The 24,499-nt window shown below is 40.1% G+C and overlaps 1 protein-coding gene across 1 annotated transcript; it reads right to left on the bottom strand.

Moving 5' to 3' along the window:
• Positions 1 to 1,288: 1,288 nt before the first annotated feature.
• THOC1 (THO complex subunit 1) lies at positions 1,289 to 23,932 on the bottom strand. Its single transcript, XM_065628176.1, has 21 exons — positions 23,811 to 23,932; positions 22,781 to 22,854; positions 22,614 to 22,674; positions 21,824 to 21,890; positions 20,736 to 20,854; positions 19,413 to 19,461; positions 18,822 to 18,917; positions 18,452 to 18,534; positions 17,871 to 17,944; positions 17,154 to 17,262; positions 15,802 to 15,933; positions 14,379 to 14,479; positions 12,445 to 12,511; positions 12,207 to 12,257; positions 11,556 to 11,626; positions 10,160 to 10,255; positions 9,203 to 9,268; positions 5,694 to 5,777; positions 5,321 to 5,468; positions 3,756 to 3,834; positions 1,289 to 1,732 (listed from the first exon to the last, which is right to left on the bottom strand). The coding sequence occupies exons 1-21, from the start codon at positions 23,907 to 23,909 to the stop codon at positions 1,437 to 1,439; spliced, it is 2,022 nt and encodes a 673-aa protein (XP_065484248.1). The 5' UTR covers positions 23,910 to 23,932; the 3' UTR covers positions 1,289 to 1,436.
• Between the last annotated feature and the right edge of the window lie 567 nt (positions 23,933 to 24,499).

The raw sequence follows: 24,499 nt of genomic DNA, 5'->3' as shown, positions 1-24,499 counted from the left end.
CCTTCAGTCTCCTTCCCTTGGCCATCCCAGCTTTCCCAGCATCCAGCTGTCAATAACCAACCAGGTAGGCCACGTTCATTTTACTTCAGCTGCAGAACAGGGTTGTGCTTTCCCTGTGTTCCAGACAGACATTGCAAACGCTAATCCCGTGCTGTGAGTGCTCCGACTCCTCCCCGGGAGGTTGCATTTCCAGGAGCAGCAATGGTTCCTCTCCTTGGAGACACTCTTGGTTATCTCCACACACCTTAGCTCACAATATGCTTAAAGTCCCTCAATCAACTGAAATAATTCCATTTTGTGCCTTCTACCAAATCGTACCCACAGCAGGAGGTGAGACACAGGCTGGTTTATTTCCAACAGCTGCCCCATGTATCAGCCCATACCAACTTTTGCTGAAGTGCCTAATGACTGAATTCCTAATACAGCTAAATCCGAAGCGTGGAGCAGGCACAAAGCTCTCAACAGCAGCTCTGCATGCAGAACTCACCTCCCAGCTGGCAGCAAACCACCCTGGAAATTCACAGGTAAGAACTGAAACAATATTCTGCAGAGAAAAGTGATATGTAGTTTTCCAAACAGCAATTAGATGTCACTGCGTGACACAAACTCTACGATAAGTAACCACATAAGCTGTAGCCAGCTACACCACCACCACAAAAATCTCATTTTTTGAGGGCAAACAGATCCAGCCACGTGTAACATCTACCTGTCAAAAGATTGCAATATCCTTAAAATGAAACCAATTGTCAGTTCACAGTGAACTGGGACAAAAAACCCTTACCTTGTTCACATCATGACTCAGGGGAGTTCCTACGTAGACAAACACATGCAGAGGCTAAGGTTAACAATCAAAAATGAGCCTGGAGAAACTCCTCCCCATTATTGACCGTCAAGGTCCAGAGAACTGTTTCTTCAGCAGAAGAGCAGCCTGAGCACAGCACCCCTCCCAGGGCACCTCACTGAAAGCAAACACTGTGACTTGCACCTCCATCCCAGCCCTACTATTTTCTCACAAACAGGTACATTTTGATGGTCCGCAGCTCCCTGCCACCTCAAGTAATGATTTAAATGTCCTTCACACCTACTCATGCTCTGAAAAAACCAGAGACTACTGACCGCCCTGTCCAACAGCAGCAACCAAGCCCTGCAGATATGAAACTACAGCCTGCACAGAAAGCTGCCTCAACTCCATCCTCCCTTTTATATTTCCACCATCCAAGGCAAAGCTTCCTATTTCTGAATCAGGATGACCAATCCTTTTCTCAGAAAACTGGACAACTGAGCAATATTATTAAAAAGCTTTAGCATTTATTGAACATAAAACACCTATCAAAAATCTGTTACCTAGTAACGATTAACAACAAACCCAAACAAAACAGACACAATTGACAATGACAACCACCACCACACGACGACAAGTTAGCACCTGAAGCGAGTTAGCTGCTGCCTTCGGTGTCGTTGGCCAGGTTTTCCGCAAGGTCACTTAACCCGGCTTTGCTCAGCGCAGCAATCAGGTTGTCGGGGGTCGCATGTGCCCCCTCCTGATCTTGCCAGGCAACCAGCAGCTGCTTCGCTCTCATCTTCATGTCTTCACTGTCGGACTCGATCTGCCGTATGTCAGAATCTTTCATTTCCAAGTAGGGGGCCAAGGCCTTCCACTGCTCCCCAAGCCTGCTAGCAAAGGACTCGATTTGTTCGCCCGTCATGGCCTTGTCCCGTTGTGTCTCTGGACCTAGGGGGGGGAAAAAAAAAAGTCACCATGAAACTCAGGGAGTGTCTCCAGATCTTCCCTGATCCACCTCATTTTAAACCTCCTATTTATTTACTAATAGACGGATTGACACCTTTCCTTTAATTGTTAGAACATACTCAAGAGCTCTGAGAACAGATGAATTTTTGCAGATGTATTACTTGGGTTGCAAGAGGAATGTCCCTTACAGACCATGATTAAAAAAAAATAGGTTTTATGCATTTCCTGATTGAGAGAGAATTGCTAAAGCCTGAAGTACATCAGAACTGCCTCCTCCAAATGAAAACAAAAATTTTGAGAGGCAGCCTGCAATTTTCGATACATGATTCAACTACAATATTAAAATACAGAGTGATCTTTAACATTTGTCTTTTAGACTTTTTAGTTACTGTACACAGAGTTAATCCAGGTAAAAAATTGTTTCCCTTTTACTGAGTTACTAAAGCCTCACGTTCCTACTAGCAGCAGGAGCATGAACAGGATAGTAACTTCCACACATAGTCAGTACTTTAAGGAATTTTCTGCAATTCTGGCATAAAGATAAAAACCACCGAATACTCTGCTCTGCTGAGACACCAAGTGCTGCAGTGATTACACAGGTGGGTTTGTACATTTATAGCTCATCGTGGTCTACAACCTATGGCTTACCACCTGGGTATATTTCACACCATTTTAAAGAAAAAAACCCTAAAGACTGACTGACTTAGAGATTCTCAACTTTTAATAAGTATTTCACCTTCATGCCACCTGAAGAGCCAGGTGGCAGGGAGTGGAAGTTTCAACTCTCTCCAGTGCTTATCAGTCACTTATCTATGTGAACTAAACCCACTACATGGAGGGGAAAGAACGGAAGATCACGCATGACAAAACAACAGAAGCATCGGATCACTTCCATTATTTCTAAGCACAACAGTGCATAGTGGACCACAGCTCTCCCATCTTTGCTTATAAACGAGATTTAAAGAAAGATGTAAATTCAACACAGGGAAACCACAAAGGCTGTTTCAGGCAGCATTAAGCTGAAGACAGACATCACTATGAGGAGACTGTGGAAAAGGTCAGGTGTGGAATGGAAAAGGGCGACAGAAAAGATTCCCAGAAGCCCACAGAAGGCTTTGCACCAACAGAAAAATCTTTCAAGAAAATGGCCCTTGGTGTCTGGTGTGGGAACTCCACAGCCTGCACGTCCCATCTGCCCATGCTGGATCCAAGAGCCAGCACACAGAGATACAACGTGTGAGATGAAGGAGGATGGAAGGAGGCAGATTCACAGACACAGCAGACGGGGAACGACGCTCAGGAACACAACATACCAGGGTTATAGGCAAGAGACAAAAATGGTAGGACTGGTTCATGGAGAGGTTGCTCTTCTCGCAGAGAAGCTTTTGCCTTGAAGACATTTTAAATGAAGAGGATGAAAGATCTCAGTGTTGGAATATATCCATTTCTGAAAGTCCCTTAACTACCCACCCCAGCAGGGGCTAGAGGGAGACACTTGCCCGTGGCAATTGAAGGGCAGAAAGAACAGGAAAGCGGGTGAGGAACACTTGCATAGGTTCTCACACAGCAATGATGACATTTTAGCCATAAACACCTACTAACACTGTAAACATACACCACGTAGCAGAAAAGGTGGAAGAAGCAATGGGACAACGCCCTCAGACACATGATGTGAATTTTGGGGTTGTTCAATGCAGGGACACAAGTTGGACTTGATGATCCTTGTGGGTCCTTTCCAACTCAGGACATTCTATGATTAATCCAAGTGCTAACCCAAGTTCAACAAGCTGGACACCTTCAGCAGTGCAGGCCACGAGATGGACAGGTTGCCACTGGTGCCCTGTGTCCTGAAAAGGCTGTGCTTTTTGGTACAGATAGGGGTTCAAGTCAGAAGCACCAGGGTAACCAAGGACTGGTGACCCTCAGTAGAAACTAAATTAAAACGCAGCTTCTACAAAACACATCAAAAGAGAAACTGAAAAGACTGAGAATATGCAAATCTTACTTTCATTGTTTTCCTTTAACAAAGCATCATTATCTTCCTCATCTTCATCTTCACCTGTTTTTATTTCTTCAGAAGGAGGCTACAATGAGAGAACTAAACATCACTGGATGAATTTTGTATTTAAAGAGAAATTTTACAGCTCTGTGATGGTACCTGGAATGTGTATTAGAATGGAAAACCTGACATGATCCCATAAGAGACTTAAAAACCCCCCGCAGTCTCCTGTATCCAAACCGCCAGTAATAAGCGTTCTAATAAAACACAGTTCTAACTAAAAAACCTAATGAAAGGATCCACTGACTTCACAGGATTCTTTCATTTTCACAGTAACTAAGGATTCCACATGTAACTTTATTACTTACTTCAAAGAAAAACACCACACAAACAACTTGCTATGAGACCGCTACTGCTGAACGTACTTTTAAAATTATTATTCTTCTTCACTTATTCCTCACTTAGGAATTCCTCAAAGTTTTCTGTACTTTCAAACTTCTTAAAGATGGCAAAAAATATACAAACTTTTCACTTTCTGATTCAGTTACTGATCAACCAAGAGGAACAAAAGGCTTCTTCTTTTCCTACCTTTCAGTCACAGGCCTTGTCTAATGTATTTCTGCCTTCTCATAATATTTGGTACATGACAGCAGTACCATCATGAATATTGCATAAAGCAATACCTTAATATATTAAACTGCTTTTCCCCTCCCAGTATTTTTCCTAAAATTGCTATTAGCATCTAGTTAACTCCGATGGGTGAACAAACAAAAAAGCTACATATTACAATCCAACCTTTACCCCTCAATAATTTCCCATTACAGACAAGGAAGGTCTCAAATACAGACACACAGGATCATATCTGTAAGAAACTGCTGGGTTGTGCGTGAACTCAAGAGGCTTAGAAAAAATTCCCTCCTCCAACTGTTAGTCTCTCTTATCCTTGTGCATAAAGGTACAAATGTACAAAAGGTACAAAGGTACTGAAAGACCCCTGCTTGGCCTCAAATTTGTAGTGTTGAATGTGCAAAGGGTTAATGCCTTAAATGTACACCTCCACAAGGCCCATTTTTCTTTACATATATTAAAAGCCAGGGGGCTGATAGAAGAGCTCTGGTAAATCTTGCTGTAAAGCTCTGGTGACAGCGCAGTATCTTCAGCTATACGCTCTGCCCCTTTTATTGCCACCCCAGCAACCACAGCTACTGATATTCACGAGCCCTGACGCTGGCTCACACCTTTAATAAAAGCACTTTGCACTAACAACACCGAACCCAAGTAGCTGGGTGCAAATCTGTTCCTGCTTACCAACAGAGCAGTAAAACTTGGGATTGCCACAGCTGTTTGTTCACAGCATACAAGGCAATTACTTGGTTAGTCTATGTTATTCACAGTTTAGTCATTGATCAGACCAATTTTACCTCCAATTTTTACAAGCTTTTTTCCCGTGTTGTTTTTTTTTTTTTTTGCGCCCCCCCCCACCCCCTCCCCACATACCAAATGGACGGCAGAGAGACAAGCGGGAAGTCAAATGAATTCAGCATTTATTATTATAGGATAATATTACTTACAGGTAGCTCCTTGGCTAATTTGATTACCATGTTTTCTAGATATTCAGGTAAACTCTTGAATTGTTGGTTTGTTGGCTGGAAGAAGTGGGGACTTCTGCGTGCTAGAAGTCTCAGTGCTCTCCAGCCATAGTTAGAATTGTTCACAGCCCTATAATAAAATACAAGCTTGGTTGGCAACAGTCTGGCATCTATAAAAGCATAGAAAAAGATCTGCGGCATTTACTAATTAATGTAATCCTGTCAAAACTTATACTTTTTTTGTACATTACTGGAGTCCTGCATGGATACTAGTAATGCAGAGAACAGTCTGTTTTCTTTAACAATCCAAACATAAGAGAGATCAAAATAAAGTGAGACACAAAGATTGACATACTTATACTTATTTTCAACCATGTTTTCAGGGTCTGCTTGTTCAATAGCTTCTTCAAAAAATTCCTCCAACGTTGGCATATATTCCCTAAAAAATAAAATAAGGAGCTTAATACTCCTCACACTCTATGCTAACATCGCTGGTTTTCCATTCATTCATACACATCTCAAAGCTTATTCACTGAAGAAAAAGCCAAACAAAACAAAGAACCTACTCAAATTTAGCAACTGCAAATAAGCAAAGAATCTGTCTGATACATGTTGCTATAAAATTATTCAGTGCATAACCACTGAAGCATAACAGTAGTTGCTAGCACTGCCTATTATATGTATTTAATCATTCTGCTACACTAAAAAGTAACATCAACACCTGCCAGTAGCCTTCAGTGAAAAAGGACTATGGGATGCCAGGCAAGAATTCTGGCAACAAGGAAATCAGATTTTCTTAAAAGTACCTGTCATAAACAACTGGTTGTCTTGGAAACATACTGCCACTCAGCTCGCAAGAGCTCAGGAGCCTAAAATGGCTGTTAATTTTGTGCATTTGGAGAGGACAAGTAAAACTTGGCCTCTTTACCACCCCGTTCCTGCATTTCAGTTTCATCTGCTACCAGTCAGACTACTATTACTCCCCAATTTCATTGATTTATGATCACTAATTTTAGAGAGGGTAGAAATATTAGGCAGCTTAATGTTGTACTTAATGATCCCATCTCAGTGGCTCCCTGACTTGCTCAAACATGTTTCATTTCATCCCCTCATAGTGATTCCTGTATCTTCTGCTGGAGGTCTACAGGCATCAGGAGGAATTGATTTATTTGAAGTGGACTAAAAAGCATCTGAGCCCATGTGCTCAAAGAGATGTGATCAGCTGCACAAAGTCCAGCTGGAGGCCTGTCACTAGAGTATGCCAGGGCTCAGGACTGGGCCCAGTACTGCTCAGCACCTTCATTACCGGCCTACTGATGATGGGACAGAGTGCACCCTCACGATGCCTGCAGACAAAGCACAACTGTGAGGAGTGGTTGACAGAGCAGAGTTGTGCTGCCGTCCCAAGGGACCTCATGAAGTTCAACAAGAGGAAATGCCAAGTCCTGCCCCTGGGGAGGAACAGCCCCAGGCACCAGCACATGCTGGGGACTGGCTGGCTGCAGAGGAGCTTTGCAGAAAATGTCTTGGTGGACAACACTGTGCACACAAGCCAGCAACGCACCCTTCTGGCAAAGGCGGCCGGCAGCATCCTGGGCTGCATTTAGAAGAGGCCAACGGGTCAAGGGAGATGATCCTTCCCTTCTTCTGCTCAGCACTGGAGAGATACATCAGGAGAGCTGGGTCCCAGTTCTGGGCTCCCCAGCACCAGAGACACAGGTCCATGCAAAAGGTGACGGGGACATCCACCACCCAAGGAGTGGCCAAGGGAACTGGGACTGTTTACCCCGGGGGAAGAGAGCAGTAAAACCTGATGGGACAGTAAGGAGGAAAGAGTTGGACTCAATCCTACTCAGTGAAAGTACAAGCAGCAGCTTGCACAAATGGAAATACAGGAAATTCTGCTTCAGCATCAGAAAAAACAAACAAACAGGAAAAAACCACAAAAACACACACACACTCTCCCCAAACAAAAAGCAACCCCAAAACTTTTCTGTGAGAGTGATCAAACACTGGAACAGGTTGACCAGGAAGGCTGTGGGGCCTCTGCTCTTGAAGAGACTTCCAAAACCCCATCGGAGAAGGCTGTAGGCAACTTGCTCTAGCCGACCCCGCTTTGAGCAAGGGGTGGACTAAGTGGTCTCTAGATGTCCCTTCCAACCTCAGCTGTTCTGTGATTTTCAAGACTATATTTGTGGCTCATAGGGGACATGTTAAAAATGTGACTGATGTTTCTGTGCTTAGAAGAGCTAGCGATTGCTTCTGAGAGATATTCAAATCAGAATATAAGGAAACTTGGCCTAAAAAGAATAACAGAAATAATATTCACAATGTTTAGGACAGTTTGGTGCTTTGAAGACTAGAAGCAAGAAACACAGATTACCTAAGAGTGATAGGTTACTGTGAGCCAAGATTACCAGCGGTGCAAAGCAATCTCATAATGATCTGTATTTCTCCTACCAAATGTTTGACAGAGACACATCTGCTTCTACAAGGGAACCCAGTGATCAATCAGGACTGGGTGGAAGCACACTGGTCTACAAACTCACTTTAGCTCTGTTTTGAAAAACATACTTTGCCCAGGAAAACAGTGCCCAGTGCATGTTTAAGTGTAGTATTATCACTGACTACTGGAAACAAAGCCAAAATCTTGAAAACCCTTCTGATTTGAATCCTGCTATATGTGGCACTATGCAAAAACTTAAAAGACAGATTTTTATCCCAAGAACAGCCACCTAAAAAGACGACAGGTAAGGAAGTATTACCACATTTGAATGAAGATGTGAGAAACCAAAGCAAAAATTTAGTCATTTGACCATGTTCAGTCACAAAGTCAGTAATAAAACTTGGGACTGAATTCAGATCCCCTGGGATCTTCTCTTGCCTGTTTACCATGGCATGCATTTTCTTGCTTTATCTCCCTTTAAGTGTTTTGAGTTTTTTTCTTTCTTTTATTTATTTTTTTTTTTTTAATTTAAAGTAGTTGCAGTACAATACAATCATGCCCAGGGAATCAAAAGCTTTGGTTCCAAACACGACTCCACTTTTAGCCCTTGGCCTAGCAAAGGTGCGTATCCTGTCAAAGGCATTCCTGCATATCCCAGCCTCACAAAAATGAAGGCTCTTCCTCTGCACAGCTCTCAACCTCTGGAACAGCAATTCCTCCACTCAGGACACCTGCACAGTCAGGACCTCTTCCCAGGCGTTCAGCCTTTAGAGCCACAAAGTTCCCTCTGGGAACTGTCCCATTCCTTTTCCACGTTTTCATACTAGCTTCTATGTCTGTACAAAAAGGGGACCACGCTATCTTTAACAAACAAAGTTATGTAGCAAAGTACATTTTCAGCATTTCCTACAATTGTGCAAGCAGAAGGGATAACTAATAACTGTGTTTTTCTACAACTGCACCACTAGTAGATCTGGTATGCACTGAAACAATGCCTGCTAGCCATTCTCCTCTTATCTAGTATCGTTCAAAGCACATGTCCGCTTGAAAATCATAGCCAAATAACATGCTAACTTCATTAGAGCTAGACCTGGCAATCTTCCTTGATTATATAAGGTACTTAATTATACAGTCATGCTCTACAAAACTGGAGTTTCCATCTGGGTTTTAGCTTAGATTTTACTTTCCCTAAGCAATGAAAACTACTGACAGCATAAACACCACTGAAGAAAACAGTAAGAGACTTCAAGACAAAGATTCATACCATCAACTTCTCTCAAGACCCACAGTGAGATGGCACACCATGCAAGATCATCACATAAACCTTCCTTATGCCAGTTTTGTAATAATTGTAATTTTGTGTGTGATTACAGTGCTTAAAGTTAGCTTTAGACAATGATGTACCATATTTTACATACCTGCTCTCAGATTTACAAGCTTCCATATTATCAGGACATAAATTCCAAAGGCGGGTCAGTTCCTCACTGAAAAGAGAAGCATGAACACATATCAAACTCCACATCCATCATTCTATCCTTCCATGTTCTGTCACTCACCAGACACAGACCCATGAAACAACACTACAGAAATTCTCAGCCCAGAGCCTTCACAATAAAGCATTCCATACCAACTTTGTGATACATAAAGAGTAGGAATTACCAGAAATGACAGAAATCTCATCTGATGTTGCAAATTAGGAAGATGATCTACTGAATTTCTACTATAATCTCTTGCTGATCTGTGGTCAGAAACAAACTCTCACTTTCCATACTAGCTAAGGTGAGGCCATTTTGTTTTGATAAATGAAATAAATCACTTTCTTTTTCAGAAGGGACATTTTACTAAACACTCAGCACAAGGTCAAAATTTCCACACCTAGGTTGGGTGAACTGTTACAATGAAAAGACTATAATTTCTCCTAAAAAAGGCAGTGGAAAAATGCAGCACTTCATATCCAGCAAAACATGACACTTTTGTTGGAAAGGTCATATCAAGAAGAATTCTTTGTTCTAGGGATAAAATACCAGTGGGTGTTATTTTAAAACCCGTGGCATAGATACATTTTAAGCAAAAACATAAAGAAGACAAAAATATAAAAACTGACCCAAGAAGTACAAACCACTGATTTTCAGCCTGTAGCTTACAGACTATTTAAAAGGGATCTAAGACAGATGACTATAAGGAAAGGAAGCCCGCTCCAAGTTTTAAATGGACTGACACATCTCTTGCCTGTTCTTTCCTTGCAGTTCCAAAGTGAAGAATTTTCAAAGTAACTGACTAGAAAAAATTGTTGCCAAAAAAACCCCACAAAAAACCCCCAAACCAACTAATCAACCAAACACCAGAAACTCTGTAATGAAAACAATCCAACATACTTTCCCATTAGGATTTTTTTGTTTGGTCCTTTTCCTAGGAAGTCCTCTGGAGCTGGCCTCTTTCTCATGGGCCTCATTGGCTTAGAATCAGGAGGTCTAAAGAAAAAAATAACTCTTCAGTATCAAACCAGTAATACTTAGAGAAAAAAATAAGCCATTTCACCCAAGGTGGTGCCTAGTTAAATCACAGTGGAAGTACTCAGAAGGACTGGAATTCTAGGAGTGGAAAAAGGGAGAAGGGAACAGGAGAGAGAAGATAAGGTAAGTATAAGGAAAGGGATCTGCCCCACACCAAAATTAGCTCATTCAGCAATGTAAAGTTGTATCAGAATCCAGAAAGAGAAAAAGAAGCAAATCACATTTATGCCAGCAGCACATACTAAGCATGATCCACTCTGCTGCTGGGATCATCTGCTTTATGATTTCAAGTTCTCTTTACCCGAGTGCGCCTGATTTCATGGGATCAGAGAATGGAGATCCCAGACCACCAAATTTAGGGTAAGACCTACCCAAGCTGAAACTCTGGCTGAGATCTAAAGGAGGAGACAGAACATTTATAAAAGTCAAATTTCATAATTTTACTTCTTTCCCCTCCCCTAACAGTAACTTCTCTCTTCTCACAGCCCCCTCCCGTTTTTGCAAACAGCTGAAGTCATGAAGAGGTGGCTCCACCTAATCTCTCCACAAAAGGAGATCTGCAAAGAGACAATGACCCAGATGTGCCTTCCCATGAATAAGCTCCAGTTTGCGTGTAGAATGAATAAGGGCGGCAGGACAACGTTTAGTCACCCCCTCAAGACCGTCAAGTAGACACCTGGAGTCAAAGCTCAAGTTTTGCCATTACGTAGTAACTAATTACAAGGGAAACCTTTCAACGGCAAAGGCAACCTAATCGTATTTTCCTTTCAGGTAAGCAGTCACCACCGAGTGGCAAACCCAATAAGGTATGTAAGAGGAGAACTGGTACACAACACTCCAGGTAACCTGCCCCATCGAAGCCACAACACCCAAGGCTTCATTAGAGGCAATCCAAAGCAGCATATGGAAAAGTCAAGCACTAACATCTTCAAGCTAGGGTGTGCTGAAAGCAGACAACTTGCTCCAGTTGCCTTAGTCACTGGATCCTTGGCATTAAGAGAACAAAACATTGCCATGAGAGTGAGGAGCGCTCTCCTGAGACCCTGCACATCCATAACCACCTCTTCACTGACATAACGAAGCCTTAAAGACTTTTGGCAGAAATCTGAGAGCCTTCTGCATACACAGAAGGGACATCCAACTATACAGATCTCAAAGTTCTGTGAATCATTATCATTCATATACACTGTGGGTACATATTCTGAAGTTGAGCCATCATTTCAAACAAGTAGCAAAAAGCTTCTGCTTCCTAAGTTACCTTTCTTTCACAAAGCTTGGGCACCCTTCATTTTTCCATGAGTTCCAGTTTTCTTCAGTATTTAATATATGCTGCAGAAACATAATATTGCACATTATTAGGGTCATAATCCCTTTCAGAGTTGACCCCAAAGTTTTTAATTGAGCTACTACAATTAAACCTTCATTACTCTGTGTATTTCAGACACCATTTTAAGGTCATCAGTATAATCTTTGGCAGCTGGTTTAGTTTATTCAAAAATAATGTATCTCCTCTCCAATAACTGTGGGAAAGGCTTTAATTCTCCTTCTCTAAACAGGAAGACAAATGTGGCCAAAGTAAAGGAAAAAAGGAAAGCATCCGCTTGTGTGTGTATTATGCCTGTGTCTTTGGGCACAGCACTCCTTTCTTTGTTTTCAATAACCAAAGTCTCCTGTATGTATACATGAACATACACACACACTTCCATTTATCCCCAAGAGAAGAAAAGCACATTAATGAAAACACGGGAAAAACGTGACTACAAACTAAAAAGTCATTATGAGACCTTTTTTACTGAGATGAGACAAAAGTTCTCTCAGATGATACATCTGCGTTCCAAAAGCTAGTTTAAACTGATACTGCTTTTCTGTGCACTATACAGTTTGTTCAGACAGGCACCAAAGTACTTACCTCTACCATTTTCGAGAATCTTTCCCCATCTGGAGGATTTTCTGAAAGAAGCTATGATTGGGAGAGAAAAAAAAAAAAGGGTTAATTTTTTTGCATTGTATTTGTAGCAGAATACATAGCGGAAAAAAGAAAACAACAACAAAGAAAATGGTGGTCACTGCTTCAAAGGTTGTTGATACAATATTACACAATGAGTATTCTTCCACTCAATTTTTATAGAAGCATCTACTGTACTAACCTGATAAACTGCTTTTGTAGTATCTTCAATCCAAAGGGACTGTTCATCTGTTAGAACATAGTTTGAACTGGAATTGAAAAAACAACAACAAAAAAGTATAATTAAATGGGCTCTTTTTTTTTTTTAATTTGAAGAGTTTACTACACGTCAAAATAGTGCTGAAGACGTATCATTTACACTACATACTCTCTGAAGGGTGTCAGAAGGGACCTGAAGAAAGCACTCTGGTCTGGTCTCATGGACTGGCCACTTATTAGTTTGTGGAGTTAATTAGATGTGTTTGTGGAACACACTTTCAGGTTTAGCTTCCTCCAAGAAGAAATCCATTTGCATGATTCAACATCACACCTTGATGTTGACCCAAAGCACAGTAAGTGGGCACAATGAAAAGACTTACTTAAAAAAACCCCAACTCTCCTAACCCCAGCTCAAGCACTACTGTAGATAAACCACAGTAAAAGCAACAGTCTACCAGCTGTATAAAGAACACAGATCTCGAATACCTCAAAATATTATATACAACATAACCTCAAGTCATTAAACAAGTTGATTGGTACATCTAGAATTAGAATGTAATCAGTAAGTAGAAGTGAAAAGGACACAGAAATAAATACAACGTGGCTCACTTCATTCCCCAGCAGAGAACAGAACTTTTAAAAAATACATTAAAAAAAAAAAACCAAAAACCACACAGATGAGAGTCTAATTTTTGTTTTTCACTGATTCAAAAAGAATCCATTTGAAGCATAACCATAACATTCCATTTTCAGTGTTTGAAAGCAATACAACACAAACCAGCTTTTTATGAAGCACTAGGTATCTTAAATAGCAAATATAAACATGACTATGGCTAAGTCAATAACATGAGAAAGACTTTAGGAACTAGCTTCCCTTAGTTAATAGGCTATAAAAAAGCTCATTTTTTTAAGGAAGGAAATAATTAGTATTGTTTTACAATAACTGCACCAAGTGTTATACTATACCATTTTTACGTCAAACAATCCTTGATGACTTGATGCTTTTAATGAAGACTTTAATGAATTGCAATTGAATCACCTCTACAAGACTGAAATGCAATTCAGAAGACATGAATTCTATTCCTTCTCTGCCACCTGCCTTGTAAATAATCTACAGAATGAGGACAATGATCCTTATTTAGTCTGCAAAGTTCTTCCAAGATCTGTTTGTAAAAAGCAGCATATTGCAGATGAAAGACAGCTGCCTTAAATGTTAAGCATTATGTGCACATGTGGTCAAGGGCAGAGGAAACAAACAGAGGTAGGTTTTTCTTTCAGCATAACATTATAGAATACAGAGTAGGAAAACGTAGGGGTTTGTTCTGTCCCATGGATTTTCAAAAGCAATAATCGCTAGTGTGATTTCTTGCTATTTTAGACATAATGCTGTAGCGCACCAGGAAAAAAGAAATCAGCAACCAATGCCACATTGTGGAGTCAATACAGATTCAAAATGATGCTGCATACAAGTAGCTTGCATTGGTCTGACCACTTGCTGCTGCAGAGACTCCTTGCCTTTGAAAGGTGCTGGCATGGACCTAAAGCAGCTTTAGTGGCCTGTGCTTCTGAGACCACACTCAACTGACCAACAGGGCAGAAAACCAACTCTGCAGAGATAAGCAGACTGGTTTTTTACTGGTTTAGTAAACTGCACAAGTTCGAGTAAGTCTAATGAACACTAGAACCACTGTAAGGGAGGGCAGAGAATCATGTAGAGAGAAACAGAGAAAGGTAAGAACGAGACCTCTCCTTTCCTGCCATAAAATTACTTCAGCCACATCTTATATTTACCAATCCGAGGATCTGCAAGTTTCACAAGAAACTCAGAAAAAGTAGACATAAGCTCTTTTAAAATATTTTGGTTCATCCCCAAGTTCTTAGCTGCCCATCCACAAATACAAAACATTTCCCCATTACCTTTTAAATTTCACCTGTCCCTTCAGATACTGAAATAGTATTAGGTACTGCAACAAGATGTGACGGCGAAAGTTACTGTCACTCAGCTGTAAATCCATCAGCTAAACAAAAACAATAAAAAAGAATTACACATATAAAGACATACACATGTGTAAGCTAAAAAAAAATCCAAGAAATGGAGACCGTTTTTACAACAAGATGATGTTAAGTCATTACAGAACCTCTATTCAGTATCATCTATACTTGCAAAACAGGGCTTTATAAGATACTAAGATTGGTAAGCTGTCATCTAGCACAATTTAGAAAAGACTATCAAAATTTCTAATGAAATCAATTTATTAAAAGCACAAAGAACTGCTGGTAGAAATATGCCTAGATTTCTGTTTAACTAGTTTTATACTGCTGGATTTAACAACATTCACTTGGAAGTGAATGCGAATTTGGAAAAACAAATATTCAAATATTTCAGTAACTGAAGGACAGCTTGCTCCCTTTTCTTATGAACTACTGGCCACGACTTAAGGATTCAGCTACCACAGAAACGTTCGCTCTCATCAACATTTACACAGTAATACACTGCTTGGTTTCTACCCTATGTACTGCGCAGCATAGTAGATCATTAAAAGGGAAGATCTGAAGATTCTTTAAAGAAAACAGCCTTTGGCTACCATTTGTTAATTAAGCAACCGGTTCTGTATCTTCTATACTACATTATTTTAGAATTGCCAATATACAGGCCAAAGGCTTGTGAGGAATTTACCTACTCTTCTATCCCAGAAAGAGAAAATTCATGCTGCGCTTAGACTTGCTTTCTGTCATCTACTGATGCCTGCATTTAAAAATTGAAGTTACATACTATTCCAAAATGAAGACAACAATTTTAGGATTAAATTCAATAGAGTTGTATTTTTTACTTAATATTAACAGAATTAAAAACATCTTAAGATATTTTTCAAAGTAATTTTAAACAAGACCATTATGAGGCAAAAAATATAGCTAGCATATCATCAACTGAGTTTTGAAAATGTAATTCTAAAGGCAATTAAAAAGCAACAGATCTTTAAATATTTACTCTTTTAACTTCCCTTTCTAAATGTAACAATACAAGTCAAATGAAATAAACTAATGTCAGCTGTATTGCACACTCTTATTCCAGAAACAGAAATCCCTGAATCATCAACTAACACAGGGAATCCACAAAGAAAGAATAAATATATCTTTATCACTTAATTAAGGGATCAAACAATTTAATGGGATACCCAGAGAAGCTGAGGAGGGCTCCATCTGTGGAGCCATTCAAAAACCAAGTGGACACAGTGCTGACAACCTGCTCCAGCTGAGAGCTTTAAGCAGAGAGGTTGCACTATGCAGGGCTCCTTCCAACCTCAACTAGTCTGTGTTTCTGAGAAAAGAAATCACATACCTTTTCACTAGTTAGGAACTTTGCAAAATACACATGTTCTCCTCCTGTTTTCAATTCTTCCAGCTTTTTTCGGGAAGCCTGAGTATCATCCAATTTGTAACTTTTGAAAACAGCCAAAACTTCTTCTGAGTACTATAAAACAGAGTTATTTACCACATGAAAATAATACAAAAACTTTGTGGTTAATTATAGAACTACACTAGACTTAGTCTCAAGTAAAATAATTTGTAAACTTGCTATCAGCCAGTCAAAACAAGACCTATTTGCCACCAATACATAAGGGCTCTCTAAACAACACGAATGACAGTGAAAGTGTTACTTATCATTTCAGAACATCTAATCATTTGGAGCGTTTTAAATATGCTAAGAAAAACAATGGTTGTGAACAGTGCACAACTGCTTTTTCATAACATCTAAAAAACAAAAAGTGATTAGAGTACTATATTCAAACTTAAAATAAGTTGTTCAGAATATATACCACGAAAGGTACATAAGTGAGAGTTAAATTTGCAGTGCTGTTCCTAAAAATCAATTGAGCCTTAAAGCTGCAAAGAAGAAAAACTCAAAAATTTAATCTAAAAGACTTAAACCTGGCCTTATTCAGCTTCTCTGAACCAAACATGGTTTTTTTTTCTGTGTTGTTTTTTCGTTTTGTGAATGTAGGCCTCGGCAACTAGATTAATATTAGAACATCTGAACAGATGCTACGTCTTATTACCAGAACACACAAAAGCAAGACTAGGAAAAAAACCCCAAAACATCCAAACCAAACAAAAACCCCACAAACAAATAAAAAACAAAACCAACAACAAAAAACCCAAACAGCCACTCTTCTTGCTATTAAATAAATACTAACGGTGATGAAACAGTAGCTTAGCAAAAAAATAATCCTCAATATTCATACTAAGCAAAATTGAAACAGCTGGCTGAAGGTGACGTTCAAGTAATTACTTCTACAAAGAGATTTGTTTCTCTAGAAACCTAGCACCTTTAGGATCCCACCAGGATCCATACGACCATTCAAAAGTAAGATCTAAGACTAGGTAAAACTATTTTTCTTCTTAGGGGGAAAAAAAACCCCAAGTTCTGCTTTTTTGCAGCTGATATTGTTTCAGCACATGAAGTCTTTCTGCTGGTGACTTACACAAGATTTGTTAGGGGATTTACTGTACATCTTCATTGTTCACTGTCAAACTCACTTCAGAAAACAGCAAAATGCATTTTCTCGTGTACTATTATTTTTCGATGGCGTTAGCGATTGAACTGTTCTATTCATACGCAGTCACTCTTCTACTTGTACAAATGGTTATTTTTACACAGGCTGAATGGTTGAAAGCAGGAACTCAGATTACCTTCAGAAAAGTTTTCCATGAGACCTTCTCATAGCACTGCACAGGATTTCTAAAATAATCCTGAAGTGACCAGAATTTTCTATACAGGTTATAATCTATTGGAATGGAACTGGGGGAAAAAAAATTAAATAGTTATGAAAATCCATACTGAAAGCAATTTATTAAATTCAAGTCTACTCAGGAATGTGCAATCCCAGAAATTAATTTTGTAAGTGAAATAATAAATCAATAGTGAGCCCTTCCAGAGAAATCTGTAATTCAGAATTTGTCCTTAAAAGTGTTTGCCATCCCATCTACCATTACTTTCTCACCATATAAGCAAAAATAGTGTAAAACTCAAGATCCCTTTTTCTTACACCCTGGGAAATGAAGAGGAACACAGCTTTATCTCCTAAAAGTATACAAAGCATGTACTCAAGAATCTTTGAATACACCTTATCAGAACAAGTTTTGTCAAGATAGTTGGGAAAATCGTGAAAATTGTGGAGAGAGAGTAACAGTGGTTCTCAGCCAGTGTAAGCAACTTTTTCAAATAGTCTGGAGATTTCTTTCCTCTTCCAGGCATCCCCACTTAAACACTGCTAGGTTGTATCAAATCTTGAGAGGACAAGAGGTAAGTAGAATTCTCGGTACATCACTTAAGGGTATTTCCCAAACAGCTCTTTACATTGACTTTGTAAACCTTTGTTTCAACTTTTAGCATTGCTAAAAGCTCACCAACTTGTTGGTGCTTCATCATCTCCCATTTCGCCTTCCTCTACATCCATTCCTTCTTCTCTCTCCTCAGTGTGCTAATAGGAAAAAATAATAGAGAAACTTACACAAATGCCACTACGATTTACATAGTTTTCGTGGTGTTCTGTATTCTAAACATTCTAATCACACAATCTAATTCTAATCTAAGCTTAAGCCGGTAATTTAAAAGATGTTCTATTCCAGTAATATGTGCAACAAATTCCTGGTTTAACACCTTATTACACTTTGCGATGGTAGCCTGACTTGTCTTGAAAAAAAGCTGAAGGAACAGCACTATACTCCATACACTGTGGGGAAAACTTTGTACAGTTAAGTGGCAGTACTCATCCCTTGCAAAATCATTTTTTTTACCCCCTCAAAGTCCGCACAGTTTAATATACCAGGTAATGTGCTTATTTCCAGAATCAGCAGCTTGATCTGGAAGAGGGACAACCAAATTATAAACATACGATTCTACACGTTATGCACAGTAGTGCATTTCTGCACCAACAGTCTTGCATGTGTCCCGCAGAATGAGCGAAAAACAACGCAGGGATTTTCACCTTCTGTCCTAGAGTGCTCTCATGTTCATTGGTATTGAAAACAGTGACATTTTCCAGGTTAAACTGACTCTGCAAATTAAGTCCTGTGAAAAACAAAGGGTCAGTATTAGAAGCTGTGAAGTTTGTAACTCTGTTCATTCAATTAGTTAAGAGATGCTGATATTAAATTCTCAGAAACAGCCTTCAAATCTTGTGTTTGAAATCACAGCAAATGAAAGCCACAATATCAAGGGTAAAGACCGGAATCAAGATACAAGTGCAAAGTTATTTTCTCCAACCGAACTTGGTCTGCAACCATTATAAACTTAAAAGATTCAGCATATTTAGTCTTTATTAGATGTTAAGCGTGGTGGAATTCAAAAAATCTCACCTGACTTTTCCGAAAGCGGAAATAACCTAGCCAAGAACAGCTGAATTCTTCCACAGAAGACTGTGTTTTGTGACTTAGATAATCTTCTTAGGAGGTCTAAATATTGTAAAAAGTACAGAATATTAGTATTTATCTCACTTTTAATTCCTCTCACACCAGAATTTAAGACTTGCTAATTACATGACCTACATAGTTCATGAAAGGAAGCTAAGATTTGTAAATTTAAATGCTAGTAACTTCCTCAGATCAGCCATATTTTTTCGAAATGCGTTCTACCAATTCTGCGAAGACATTCGACAGCAATAAAAAAATAAGTTCAAATGAATCCTACTCAAACACAGCCTCTGATATGGGCCTTGTCATTGCTGAGGAATAAATATTTCTCTCCACTGAGGAAGAGATTTCCCTAAGGTCAGAATTACTTATGCATGAGTCTTGCTGATTAATGTAAATTTGCTGAGTGATGAGCCTTTTAACCTTATTACTTATTGAACACATCTGAATGTAAACCACATTATTAAACCCACTTTCATTTGCAGAGATATGGAGTTTTTAATTCCTCACCACCCCCCAAAACAAACTACAACTCACCATTGCACATTCGTAGCAAGTAATTTTTCCCTGCAGAGTAAAATGTATTCTGAAATGGAGTAAAGGTATTTAGATCATTAAGAGAACTCAAAACCTTCTTGAGCACAATTTAATTCAAACCCAAGCCATTCCTACTGCTATGTCTAAATTTGAGTTTTCCCTTAAATAAGCAGGTTTCACAAAAAGGCAACTAAAAAAAAAGCAGCCTCACAAATTCCAAGAAAGCACAACATTTAAATCCAGCCTCCATACAGAAAAACCATATGTGACTATGCACTGTAAGATCAGCATCCACTTTTTTTCCTGGGATACACTAATTTTTACATTCATTGCCTTTATTATTCCATGCATTATTTATACACATACACAAAGAAACATAAAAGATACATAAAGAAACATAAAAGATTTAGAGCATTCACAGTACTAGTAATTTGGCAGCAGGAGAAAGAAATCGATAGGTACTTGAATTAATGATAAAGAACAGTTTATTAATATATCGGGGGGACTTATCTGAAACAGAGCAGCCTGAATGAATGCCTATGGGAGGCAGTCCTGGTTAGGAAAGCCAGGTTAGGGAAATACAGAGAAACTGGAATGCTCTACAGGTGTTAACTATACAGCTGCTGACACTTGTGGTCCCAGCAGCACTGCCAAAGACCAAACCAAGGATACCGAGATACAAGATTTCTTATGATCTTGGAATAAAATGTAGGCAGGCTGGGACTTCTGCCTGCGACCCGCAAGTCCCTCTAATTAACAGTGCCTGCAGCACAAGAAGCTCAGGAGCCTATTGCAGCAGCTCTTCTCCTGCTACAGCACTGTGACATAGCAAGAGCATAAAATGCTCACACAGGTCTCAAAACACCAGTTGCTCCTCAAGAGCAGAAACATTTTAGGGCAACATATCCACCATCGCTACAGTCCTGTAATGGAAAGCTCACTAAGGAAGTGACCAAGAAAACTTCTTTCCCTGCAAACTGGAGATGGAGGAAACTGCAGCTCTGAGGGAGAAGCTGAATAATAGGTCAAGAGAGATGCTATTCATGCAAATTGTGCATCCAAAGTTAATTTCTGGTTTCTAAATGCAACAATTAGTGTATACTGTAGAAAAAGGAGTTAGAAATAGATCAAAATAATGATTTATTTTATTATTAATTTTCTGACCTGTGCTGCCCAGACATTATTACGCCTCAAAACAAAACATGCTCAGTGCTACTATTTTAACACAAACAGATACAAAGATAGTTAAAATCTGTTTGTAAAAATGGTTCAGACAGACAGAAGCTTTGGTACAACTATTTCACGTTTTGGAAAAATACCTACCGATTTCCATGTAGCAACATTTTTCTCCACAAAAGTGAAAATTTTGTCACACTGATCCAAGGGCAGGCAATCTAGAACATCTCCCAGAAGGACAAAAGGGGTTGATGCAGTGCAGATGCCTATGAGGAACAGGGAGTATTTTATTCAGCAAATTTGAAGTCAAATGTGGTAAAGATGCATGGTAGTTGAGGGACATTATGCCAAAAAAGAAGAAACAAGTTCTCCTGAGTTCCTATAAATCCTAACAAAAAGCTTGGCCAAAGCGTGAACTTCCGTGAAAGCTATTTCTATATGTACATACATGCAGATGAGCTTTATAAGACTTTTGCACTAATGTAAAACAAATAATAAAAATATAATAAAGAATGACTTCTAAAAAACTCAAAGTCTACTAAAGCAGTGCTCTAAGTCTGTGTACCCATGCTCTGTAGTTTGGTAGTGCCTGCATTCCTCATGACCACAGATCTCGTTAGCCTATAGCTCATAAAACACGAGTGTAGTTGAGCTACACTTACTAAAACACACAAGTATTTGATGCGTCATATGAACAAATAAACAAAGGGAAGAGCATGGGAGCCTCTTCAGAAGAGATTAGCACAATCATTTCTGACACAAAAGACAGTTATATTAACAGATTCAAGTATCTAAAAAACAGTTCTGTACTGACAGGTCAGTACTGGGAGAAGAGCAAAGATATTCAGTAGTTATTTCTGGCTCTACCAGCAACTGATAGAGAAACCTAGAAATCATTTAACCTTCCCTGCCTCAGTGGTCTCACCTCTGAAATTATGATGGGAGACTCCTAAGCATTTTGCAGTGGTGGACAAAGATAGGAAATGCTAATTGTGTTGCAACCAAACCCACACATCTTTCTGTATTAAAAAAAAAAAAAATGTATTCAACACAAATGCTGCACGTAACCGAATATTATACATCATTCCTTTCATGAAACGTACTTAATAACCACTAGCATAAGGACCACATATTACCAAAGCTAACTGCTGTAGATGACTTTCAAAAATCAAGACTTTAAAATTCCCCTAAATGGCCTCTAAAACTGCCAACAGATTTGAGAGAAAGATGCTCACCTTCTGTGACTCCACTAATAGCAAGAGAAATAATTGCCAGGAGATTTTCACATGGAGCTTTATTTATCTAAACAAACAGAACAGTATTAAACTTCTCTATTATGACCTAAATACATTTAACAAAACTAAAATTCTTGTTCCCAAGTAGGCATATTTAAAACAAATACTGACATTCAACTTCCCAAAATGTCAACCAATCTATTAAATCAGACCTGTCAATTAACTATATAAAGTTTTTATTCAGTGAGCAACATTTCCTGACCGCTGCTATCCATTAAAGACCCTACAATACCTACTGTGTAGAGAGAGTTATTTACCCCTGAAAATTAATATCCTACATTCACCCTTCATTCAAGTAATACCAACAAAACCATTCTTTGATTTCTTTCATCATTCTTTTCAGCTGACAGGCAGCTTTGTTACATGCTAGTAACAGATATCCCACTCCATCCCACTCTTAAAGCATAGTTGTAGAATAATGCATATTTATGAACTGGAATTTTAAGACACTGCAGATTTTCATAAGTATTACAAAGAACTGCTGGAAAAGGCCAAGTCAACACCCCTCACCATAGCGTGCTATCTGTAAAATACTGCCATTCTGTCCTACCTACCAATCTCCTTTAATCATCTATATTCAAACTTAATTAGATAACTTTTACATAATGCATGTTTTAATAAGCAGTATTTCCCTATACTAAAGTAAGTTGCTGTTAAATTAATACATTAACTTGCAAATAGAAATTTGAGCTTTATCAAGATAAAAGATGTAGCAGTTTAAAGTACTTACTATTTCTTCTTCTACAATAACTCTAAAAGCTTGATCCAAGGTACATTTCTTTTCATTTTCACTGCAAATGCAAACATTCCACATCAGTTAATAACAACTATTAGGGACAAGATTACTAACAAAACACCCGAATAGGCACCTTTTAAAATTACGCAGCATTTACTTACCTTCCAGGAATCTGGTTAAATGCATTCAACAATGGCTTGATACTTTTGTGATTCAGAGCCTCTCTGGTAGACGTCTACCAAAATGTAAAGAAAGAAAAGTTACGAACCCAGTACAAAATGAGGACGATCTCCTCCTTCCTCTATCTGACAGGGGACTGAAATATTAAAGAATTTATTTGCCACACATCACTTTACAAAGAGATCTTTGTAACAAGTAGGACAAGTAACAAATGCCTCCCAAATCAGGCATGTGAGCTAGTAGAGCGTCACATTTCAAACCTGGGCTAACAGTGCAGTGAAAACGGTATTTCTAAGTGAAACACAGAAGAATATGCTATTGTGACCGAGATGCCACATGTACAGCAGTCTCAAGCCCCATACGCACAACTTCACCCACCTCACAGGCAGGTTATGGTGGTCTGGGACACGACTCCTGTTATCAAGATGGTCTAAAAATTACTATATCCCGTAACTAAATCTATCTATCGGGGCAGGTGTCTGTGCCTCAACCACTTCTGTGCAAATCCCACTTTTTTGTCCAACAAGCTGGGCTGCAAACGGCGAGACCCAGAGGCCGGTGTGCACATCCAGCCCCACCTGCTCTGGCAGCAGAAAAGCACCATTGGGCAGAGGCACAAAAGAGACAAGCGCAACAAACTACGGACGTTTTGCTGCGCGGAGAGGGGGGGGAGGGGGGGGTGGGGGGTGTTACGCCAGAATTTAATCTCATTTTATTTTAGGCTAATTTTAGTTAACTAAGCAGCAGACCCCCCCCTGGGCGGGCCAGGCTGAACCGGCACGAAGCCCTTGTCTCCAAAATTAAACCGCTTTATCTCAGCTGCGCTGAGCGCCCGTTAAAGGAGAGCCCCGGCAGGGGCCGCAGGCCGCTCAGGCGGGAGGGGAGGGAGGCGGGCGGCGCGCTGAGGCACAGCCCGGCACCGGCGCCACGACGCGGTCTCCCGCCCGCCCGGTCCACCCTCCTCAAGCGCCAGCGAGGGATGGGGAGCCCCCCGCGCCCGGCCGGGCTCACCATGAAGCGCAGCCTCGCCTCGGGCAGGCTGAAGAGCGGCGGCGACATCGCTCCCACCGAACGACGCTCCGCGGCGCGCGACGATGACGCTGACGCCATACTCCTCCGCACGGCAGCGCGCACGTCCTGGATACGCCCCGCCCCCTCCGCCCGTCCCCGGGCGGCGCGCGCGCGTCTCTCGCGCGCTTCCCGCCCGGGGCTGAGCGCACGCGCGGCGGCAGTTGGGGCGGGAGGCGGCCGTTGGGGCGGGGTGGTGAAAGGGGGAAGCCCGGTGTCAGCGGGCTGCCGTCAAAGTGAAAAATGGCTTTAAAAAGGTCAACGTGTGGGGGAGTGGCGAGTGCGGTTGTTTCTTGTGACAGCCACCATCTTCGGAGTATCGGTGAAGGAGGAATAATGAGGGATTTTTATATCATCCGTAAAAAAAGAAAAAAAAAAAAAGCTCCGCACTAACAATTCGCAGGTTGAACAGTATCTTACAGACACCCTCTTCAAAGTTACTTTTAATAGGAGTTATTTAACGAGGGTTTCATAGGTAAATGTCTGAAATAGCCTCGCAAAAATAAATGTTTATTGTTTACTTAAATGTTATAGTTTTGTGTGGCTCAGCTCCTTTAAAGACCACATTTCTAATGGCAGTTTGCAGGCTTGCCTGTTCACAGTCCATGTCCAGGCTTGTAATACCTTGTCTT

Source organism: Caloenas nicobarica, chromosome 2 (assembly GCF_036013445.1).
Source record: "Caloenas nicobarica isolate bCalNic1 chromosome 2, bCalNic1.hap1, whole genome shotgun sequence".
Classification (NCBI taxonomy): domain Eukaryota; kingdom Metazoa; phylum Chordata; class Aves; order Columbiformes; family Columbidae; genus Caloenas; species Caloenas nicobarica.
The sequence above is the reverse complement of the archived record's forward strand: the minus strand, read 5'-3'. Positions and strand labels throughout refer to the sequence as shown.